The sequence below is a fragment of the Sprattus sprattus genome, assembly GCF_963457725.1.
Source record: "Sprattus sprattus genome assembly, chromosome: 16".
Taxonomy (NCBI): domain Eukaryota; kingdom Metazoa; phylum Chordata; class Actinopteri; order Clupeiformes; family Clupeidae; genus Sprattus; species Sprattus sprattus.
This window is the reverse complement of record NC_137914.1, coordinates 13445284-13454476: the sequence shown is the minus strand read 5'-3', so window position 1 is coordinate 13454476 and position 9193 is coordinate 13445284. Positions and strand designations below refer to the sequence as shown.

Below are 9193 nucleotides of genomic sequence, written 5' to 3'. Positions count from 1 at the left end.
TGGCTTAAAGCTACCATCACCCGAATCAATCAAGTGTATCCCAAAGCGTATTTCATGGAAAACATTACACTATCTTTTTAATTTCTTTTTAATTTCCTAAAAATGTCTCTATGGAGAATTCCATTCATTTTGCTCAGCGTTGGGAAGACTCTGTGTAGACGAGGGATTGACTCCTAAAACGATCGGTGGACAATCAAATTCTAGAATGTTGACGCAAAAAACGATGGGTTGACAATGTAATTCTAGTACATTGATTGGTTAAGATTAGATACTAGGCAGGAACTGGCTAATACCAGGACCTCTATTTTTCGCTGAGCAGACACCACCGGGGGGCGACATTTTCTCTTTTAACCGGATACTTGCCTTGTTTATTAATGCTGCATGACGTGTAAGTGAGGTAACGAAGTTTCGTTTCCATAGGTCAAGACTGGGGCTTCGGAGCACTGTTTGGCTCACCGGCGTTTCGTTAACACTTGGTGCTGACCCACCCACAACTGCAGCTTGTAGAACTGGTAAGATTTGTCTTGATGTTATGTTTTCAGTAAGTTGGAAACCTATTGTATATTTTATATGAAACGACGTGTACAAATCGCGCAAATCGCATTTTACTTTCATTTCCGGGACATACGCAACCCTATTCTTTAACGAAGTTAACATTCGATAGATACATATTAGGCCTATATTGGGGTAGTGACGTATATGTCTACCTGGTAGTTTCATGTTATGCCCCGTTTTAGTCTTTATTTGAAGCAGCGTTACGCCAGCCTAAATAAGACATTCGTCATTTTGGCAGTGGCGGCCGAAGACTGTACAATACATGTCAAAATAACAGTCGTAACACCCGTGACGGTGAGTGATGGAAAATAAACAACAATGGCTGACTGTCGTATTTATGGTGAAATAGCTTCACTGTTATCTTGGTTTTCATATGCTAAAGTGTTAAAAACTGCGTAGGCCTCCATAGCCCCAAAACATAGTGAGTGCGTTCACAGGGATACAACTTTTTATTTTAGAATCTTGTTCTGCACCTTGAAACAATCAGATTTCACAATCTGTGTACCACTCATAATTAAGTAGTTTACATTTTTCTCAGTCTGTCAACTTTTCAGGTGTCGCTTACTCCGTTCATCCGATTTAAAAGGTTAACCTTCCTTCTTGAAAGTCAATGTAAACCTTTTAGCGTATTCAACTCTCAGTGTGTATCAGATCCATGTGGCTAAATGTTAGATACACTATTATGATAAATACCCGAATAATAAAGCTATAGCACTATGTTTGATTGTACGAGTATGTTAAACTGCTCAGCAGTCTATTAGACTTGCAGTTATTATTTTATGCTGTGGGAGGGTAACATAAGATGTGGTGAAATTCGTGAAATTCAGTGTCACATACGTGAAATGTTGAAAAGATAGAACGTGAGATTTGACCGGTAACCTCATTTGTGGCATGCGCATGAAGGCATAGTCTCACAGAAGTGCGCAAATGATGGGCAGTTGGGCACAGGTAATTAAATGTTTATTTCTTAATTTCTTTGTTATAGTTCATATCACAACTTGGACAGCTTCATGAAGATGTGAGCAGCGTGTGTCGGAAATATTGTATGCATCGCAAATTGCTGACACGTGGATAGATCTTCTCTAAGGGTAACACACCTTCTTAAAGTTGTTCTGTTTCTTTATTTATTTTTGCAATGACATGAGTGCCGTAAGAAAGGAGGTAGGCTATGGTTTTTGTTTTATGATGAGATATGTATCTGAACAATTGCGAAATTGTTATACCAACCTCAAGCAGAAATAAAACTGAGGCTAACCATTGGTGCAATGTTTTTGAAACATTTAAGTTAAAAATGTTTTACTGCTATGGATTAAACTAAAGTCAGATCATTCCGTTCGTGCTATTATACCGCAGTTTTCTCTGGCTTTTGCTCATTGAGACTGTGAGCGTCCCTCTATGTGTAGGCTAGTTTCACTGCTTTTAGTAGCCAAACGCCAGCTAGCTAACTTAGCTGAAGATAGGAAATGATTGACAGATGACCTGTTAAAAAACAATTACACGAGAATTGGTAGCTTTTGCTACTTAGCTCTCCCTGAAATTGTGAAGTGAGGGTCATTTTTACTTCGCTGTCGTTAACACAAATCACGCCTCGAGACCCCCTAATGGACACTGTAATGTAGGCCGCGTTCACACTAGACTTCTTTTTTTTTTTAGAAAAAAGCGCCGCCTTCTGCGCCTTTTTTACATGCAACTCTATGGGAAAAAGCAAAAAGTATAAACTTCTAAAAAAGCGCAACCTCCGACGCCTTTTTGAGTTGAATTTTCTCAACTTTTCAGAAAGGCGCCGGGTGACGTCAAGCGCCTTTTTGACAGCTGACCTATTAGGACGAGGAGAGTAGGTAGTCGCGTACCTTCCCTAGTAACCTTCTATCTTAGTTTAACCGACCAAACGCAGTAGACCATCGTATTTGAACCTAGAAGTTTTTAGTTTAACTTTTTTTTGCTTAGATTTTTAGAAAGTTACCGAGAAATAGACAGTGTACAATTTACAAACCACATTATTGTATCTGAAAAATACGTCTAAGAGGATTTGCGAGGTGTCTGAGCTATGATACCTAACTAATGTTAGCATGCTACTAGCCGTTAGCGATTAACTGTGTTTTTGCAAAGCATCTGCCCCAACTTTCTTTTCCCGACATTGACATGTATCTTGTACATAATCCATTCCCATAAACCGGAGATTTCAAGCGTACAGAAACTCTTCTGAGCAGGCAAGAGTGCCAATATTGGCTAACGAGTTGTAGCCAAATTCCTGGGTGAAGGGCTAAATAGCTTGCTAGCTTTGATAATACACAGCCATTACTACGACTGTATCAATGTGCTGCGTTTCACTTTACAGGTCAGTCATTCCCTAAATCTTTAGCTATTGTATATTTAGGTTGTCACATTCAACAGCGCAACATATCCCCTAGCGTTTTGAACTTTCTGTGAGTTGTGACCGTATGTTATGACTGTAATGTGTGAATGTGTTTGCATCAGACACAAATATGGCGGTGCTTAAAAGACAGTGACGTCACATAATATCCATGAATTCTGAAGCGCTCAAAAGGCGCTGAAGGCTGCGCTTTTTTCTTAAAAAAGAAGTCTAGTGTGAACGCCGCTTAAACGTGTATTTGTTGACAAGCTGAAGGATATGGAACTGGCAAAGACAACGGCAGAAGCCAAAGAAGCATTGTAGACTGAGAGGGATAGAGTAAGATCACAAGATTTTACACAAACACAGTATGCCTGCATAGTTGTATTCATTGTGGCATTGGAGGTGAACCAAAGAATATCCAAAAAAGAATGAAACATTTTAGTTTAGCTGATATACATTATTTTCTAAGTGTTTGAATGTGGACTATGCGTAATCTAATAATATGTTGTTTGCGACATGTTCAATATGCATTGGACAGTGTAATTTATTACAAGCAAGGTGAGTTAGTTTTACAAGGTTGCAAACTTCCAAGGCCTATTGAGTTGAGATTGACGAAGACTGATCAAACTTTTTGACATGACAATTTATTTGGAGACCGGACGGAGGTCGATGACTTTGGGCAAGGATGACAACAGTAAGGTTATAGCCTTTATTGCATTTTTTCATAAATTACATTGGCAGGGATGTTTAGGCTGAAAAATGGAGTGAGTTGACAACTTTCCTAACACAGCCAAACAAGTAAGAGCAATACATTATAAGTTAATACTGACTAGTCCAAAAGAAAGAAGGGCAGCTCGGCAACAGACTAACTTTTAGCTCTCGCCAACGAGTAACAGCCAGTCTGAGACTGACTATTTTTTTGGTCTCTTGCCCGGTTACTCTCTTTTCCTCTTCTGCACTTCCTCCGACAACGTCTTCCTCAGTTTCTTCATTGCCTCTGCCATGATGTCCATACAGAGAATACTCCGCTAGCTTCCTCTTATAGCTAGCAGATGGGCCTAGTTGTTGTTGCACAAAGTGGTGCCATAAAGCATTATGTAGTTCTCGCGAGAGGTCTCGTGCCCTGTACCCCAAAGTTACACAGTGCAATACCAGGCGCACTATGCGTGCTGTGGCAGTGGCACAGACACCATTCTCCGTATTACAGGCTATTGTAGAACCAAAATGATTGTAAGCTGTGTTTATTTTAAGGTAAAATTGTTACATAATGTTGCTTTATGCAGATATGAAGAGGAGACAAATGGGCAATATATCAAATGCCTCAAAAACTGAAGATTGGGAAAACGTAAGTATGTGAGAAGACGTCATTGTTTTCTCTTCTTGAATTGTATTTGGTAATATTAACAGCTTCTGAGCTAACCTCTGTTTAAATACTTACCAAAGGAATTTTGGTAGTTAGTTCATTTCTGTCATTGTGTTTATTCCTTTCTACTTGAGCACACGTAATAACACAATAGGCCTTATTCATCTGTAAAAATCTGAGTTTTATATAAAGTGCTCCTACTACTCCAACAATGCTAAAGCTACATTCTATGTTGTGATTCCCAAATGGTTTGTTGGTATGTCCTGTTTCTTGCTGTTATAGCATTTGACCTGTCTGTGTCCCCAATAATGTTTACAAAGGTGTAAAGCGTAACAAAACAATTTTAAGATGCGCAGAAGTTGTTACAAGAACACCTAGACTACATATTACACCTGTAATAACAAAATATACTAACCTTAACATCTCTCTTCCTCAGGGCTCTGTAGATGTCCCAACTCTTCCTCTGGCGGTGTTAGAGGAGATATTCCAAAACCTTCCCGCTGAGCAGGTGGTGTGTGTGTGTCGACTGGTGTGTCGTGAGTGGAGGGATGTGGTGGACTGTGCGTGTCTGTGGAAGGAGAGGTGTCGACGGGAAGGCCTTTGGCCTTGTGACCCAGTCAAAATTCCAAGTGACTGGCGACTGTTCTATTTCCTATGCAAAAAGAGACGCAATTTATTGAAAAATCCCAAAGCTGAGGGTGAGGAGAGCACATGGTCACCCATTTAAAGTTGCCCATGTTTGGCTTTAATGTTAATCCAGCTGTCAGCATTGTTGTGATGCAGCTAATCATTTCCTGTTTACATTTGACACAGATGGCTTTGCGGGATGGGAAATCATAGAAAATGGAGGGGACAAATGGAAAATAGAAGGTGTCTCTGTGGAACATCCAGATGAAACTGTCAAAAAGTACTTTGCTACCTCATATACGTAAGTTGGATAGTTGATTGATAATTAAAATTCATGTCACTTAGGTTAAGTTGCGTTTTGTAGAGTGTGGACATGCTAGTAAAAAAGAATCCTATTTTTTACTTTGTCTTTTGTAACTGAACAAAATTCACTTGTTCTTTACAGTTCATGTATGAAGCGCCAGGTGGTTGACCTACAAGCCGAGGGCTACAGTCCTGCTTTCATGGATGAATTTCAACCTGACATTTTGATATCTGATTGGTAAGACATGGATGGATTGATGTCTGCTTAGTTCAGCTCTAGTTTCAGCCAGATCTAACACTATACTTGTGTTTCGCCTGTTGCTTATGACAGGTATGGACCACGTAGGGATTGTGGATGTGAGTATGAGATCAGTGTTCAGCTCCTCAGTGCAGGAAAGAAAGTGCTGAAGTCTTTCAGGCCTGAAAAGGTGTATTTTGAGCAATGGAGTGACGGGAAATGGAATCAGGTCAGTAACGTCTGCATGGTTTCATGTGTTGCAAAAGCATTAGGTGTCTTTCTAAGAATTACATTTCATAACATTGTCTGTAGAGTATGCATTTGTAAAATGTCATGTTTGTCTTAATAATGTAAAAGATGAAGACTAATATTCCCTGTGATGTTTTAGGTTACTCATGTGTTTAAGAGCTATGGGAGAGGCGTCCGCTATGTGCGATTCATTCATGGAGGGAAGGACACACAGTTCTGGGCTGGCTGGTATGGAATCCGGGTCACAAACAGCAGTGTTGAGATCTGTCCAGCAGGGGAAACAAAAACAAGTCCAACCCGAGGTCCAGCACGGTTCTCCAGAGAACCCAATCAAAAAATCGCTCATCATGCTTCTTTAGCTAACTAGACACTTTCGAGAATAACACAGTGGAAAAGCAGGCCGGTGATTCTTTCTGCTCAGTTATTCCCAATTGCTCATTCCCTCTCTTTTCTATCCGTTCATCTTATATTATTGTATGCATTTCCATAACATGCAAAACATAATATTGTCACTCTTACTCCATCCATCAATCTATCCATCCACCAAAGACTTTGCATTTTGCGCAATCTGGTCAAAGTGATAATGTGGTAATTTAATGCTAACCAAGTTAACACTGTTATTTGTTGTTTCGTGTTAGTAATCCTGGTTCATAGTATGAATCCAGAATATTAATAATATTATCACTTTATTAAGCCATGGCAAATTGAACAAGCTTGTATTGTTACTATGAGTGTCACAAATGTCTTACTTGTACAAAGGTATCAAATAAACTGAATAAATAAATAAACATTGAAAATGCTTCATAAATGGTGAGAAAATCATTTCCCTGAAAGTGAGAATACCTTCCATACTCTGTTGTGAGTCACAATGGAAATTCAGTCACATCTTTTTTTGTGGTGCTGGTAGTGAGGTCTTGACAATGTTCTGATATACAGTACTGTGCAAAAGTTTTAGGCAGTTGTGAAAAAATGCTGTAAACTAAGAATGCTTTCAAAAATGGAAGTGTTAAAGGACCCATCGTATGCCCATTTTACCACAAGTTGAAATGGTTCCTTGGGGTCTTTATGAAATGCCAGTAACATATTTTGGTCAAAATACCACAAGAATAATTTTATACAGCACCCTTTTCACCCTGTCAAAACAGCTCCCTACAGATTGACCTGTATTGAGTGCCTGTTCCTTTAAATGCTAATGAGCCAGCTCACTCCTCCCCCTCCTCCAAGAGTTGCGCTCGCATAGCTTGAACAGCTAACTACAGATAGAAAGATGGCTACTGCAGAAGACAGAATCGTACAACCGTATCTGTTTGAGCCAGAGTCAGACCCAGAAGCAGAACAAGAGGCTCCCGAACATATTCAAGAAGTTAGGGCTCAACAAAACGTTTCTGAATGGTAAGTAAACTTTGTCAAATCTACATTTAATTTTTTGTTTTAACTTTGGCTAAGGTCATATGGTCAGGTTGACGGTGACGAGAGCATTGCACTGCTAGTACATAGTTTGTACATGTGAGTAATATGAAATAAATACAGTGTGTTTTATGTAAGTTACTGTTTGTGAAAAGGCTGTTTTTCTAGGCATTTAAATCAACCAGATGGCTTGCAGGATAGATAGATATCTTAGCATAAGTGGTGCAAAGCAAAAAACACGGGTAAAGCTCGAGCTGTAAAGTAAAATATTATCTAACAGTAATGGACAAAGCAGGTGTAGAACATAACGTAACGAGTTTACCTCCGTTTATTAGCGCTCAAACCTTGTTTTCGTTGTATTTGTCGACTTATGTCTGTAACTGTAACTAAACATTCAAATACACTTTACCTATAATGTTGTCACTTTTTAAAACTCTTTATCTATACAGGTGTATTTGTGCCAATTGTGAGCAAATGCCTAGAGCCTGAGAATGTATGCTGCATGGAGATACCACAGGTAGAATTCTTTGTGAATGACATGACATCTTTGTGAATTATGCAGTCATCTTTTGTTTTATATTCAATGATACTTACACTTTCAATATTCAAGGTAACAAGAAGACTATGCAACCAACCATCCGGGCATTCTACCTGTGTGCTTCCCTCTCGAAGCGTCCTTGAGCACGACATGTGAACCCCTTATTGCTCCTGATGTGCAGTGTGCCATCAGTGAAAAATGTAAAATGTGTCACATCCTTGTAAGGCGCTATGGATAAAAGCGTCTGCTAAATGATGAAATGTAAATGCTTGAATGTGTTTTCACTACAGAATGCATTCAACATCTATAGAGCAGACTATGGGCCTTATGTCTAAGGGGAATATAGCAGTAAGTTGTTTTTTATGCATGAGTCATCAGTTATTTTTTACAATACAAACATAACTGGGCAAGATCGTTTAATCTTCCCTTGGTCTTACTTTGCTTACTGCTCATCTCAAATGTGTCAACTGTTGACATGTTCCATACCAAAACTGTTTCTTTAGACTTTTTAAACATAGTTATTAAATGTATTGGCTAGTACATGGGTAATACAAACAGAAATACCACTTATAATAAAAACACTTTGTGCCATCAGTAGCCATACTGTTACCAAAGGACGACTCAATAGATGTGTATATCACCATTTATTCTCTAAATACAATGTAATCTTTGCTCAGAAGTTACAAGTATTTTGTGTACAGAAGCTTTGTTAGCTGGTTTTGGGGCTTTCTGGGACAGAGAATCTGGGTGCCCTCCTGCGTGGTGCTCCAGATATGCATCTTTGGAGGATCTGTATGACACATGATGTAGCCTTGGACACTGTTCAGATGTTCTTCCTTAACAACAAAAGAAGCAATGTTATGCATGATTTTTCCTGAATGCAATAAAAGGACTCAATACTCCATACTGTAAATGAAATGTCATCTCATTGACCATTATCCTTGCACTGCCATGCATACAACATGAACTAAAAGCATTTGAAGAAATGTTGTATTCCACCAACCTAATATAATTTTCCCAACACAGAAGAGTAGGTACAATAACATTGGCATACTATGCATGCTCTACGTACATTTTTCTCATAAATCATTATGAAATAATCGTACATTGAATAGGTAATGGGTTTGGTAACTGCAGGTGAGTCTTAGCTGCTAATCACGTAGTTCATGAATGGGTAATGCCCATTTAACATGTATGTCTCCCGTCTTTGTAAAAAAAAAAAAAAAAAATCCTTAGCGATTGCTATACACAAGCTGCATAAAAGCACACCGCAAAACAAAAGTGCCCTTTTAGCAAAATGACATCCAAATTAACTTCTGTACACGTTAGCATAGATCATACAGGCTAAGGCTGTGTTCACGACTGACTTATTTTTAATTAGAAAAAAAGCTCTGCCTTCAGCGCCTATTTAGTGCGAAAATTCTGTAACCTTAACAACGGGAATCATACATTAATATCCGTTAATTATCATCTACTATCATTAGCAAGCTATCGATACTATGGCGAATGAAATGCATCTACTTGAATACGCGTTTGAGGAGGAGGAGGAGGGTGAGA

The 9193-nt window shown here is 38.9% G+C and overlaps 1 protein-coding gene and 1 long non-coding RNA gene across 2 annotated transcripts; both read left to right on the top strand.

The window, feature by feature from the left end:
• The first annotated feature begins 411 nt into the window (after positions 1 to 411).
• Positions 412 to 6417, top strand: LOC308377047 (F-box only protein 6-like). Its single transcript, XM_080853590.1, is given in 9 exon segments — positions 412 to 512; positions 1541 to 1643; positions 4195 to 4256; positions 4711 to 4972; positions 5088 to 5202; positions 5347 to 5442; positions 5536 to 5671; positions 5831 to 5976; positions 5978 to 6417. Coding segments are annotated over 7 exon segments (888 nt in total). The 5' UTR covers positions 412 to 512; positions 1541 to 1643; positions 4195 to 4196; the 3' UTR covers positions 6051 to 6417.
• A 538-nt stretch (positions 6418 to 6955) lies between these two features.
• LOC308377539 lies at positions 6956 to 8482 on the top strand. The gene is made up of 3 exons (XR_013968949.1): positions 6956 to 7083; positions 7548 to 7615; positions 7709 to 8482. It is a non-coding gene; the product is annotated as an uncharacterized lncRNA (long non-coding RNA).
• Positions 8483 to 9193: the final 711 nt, after the last annotated feature.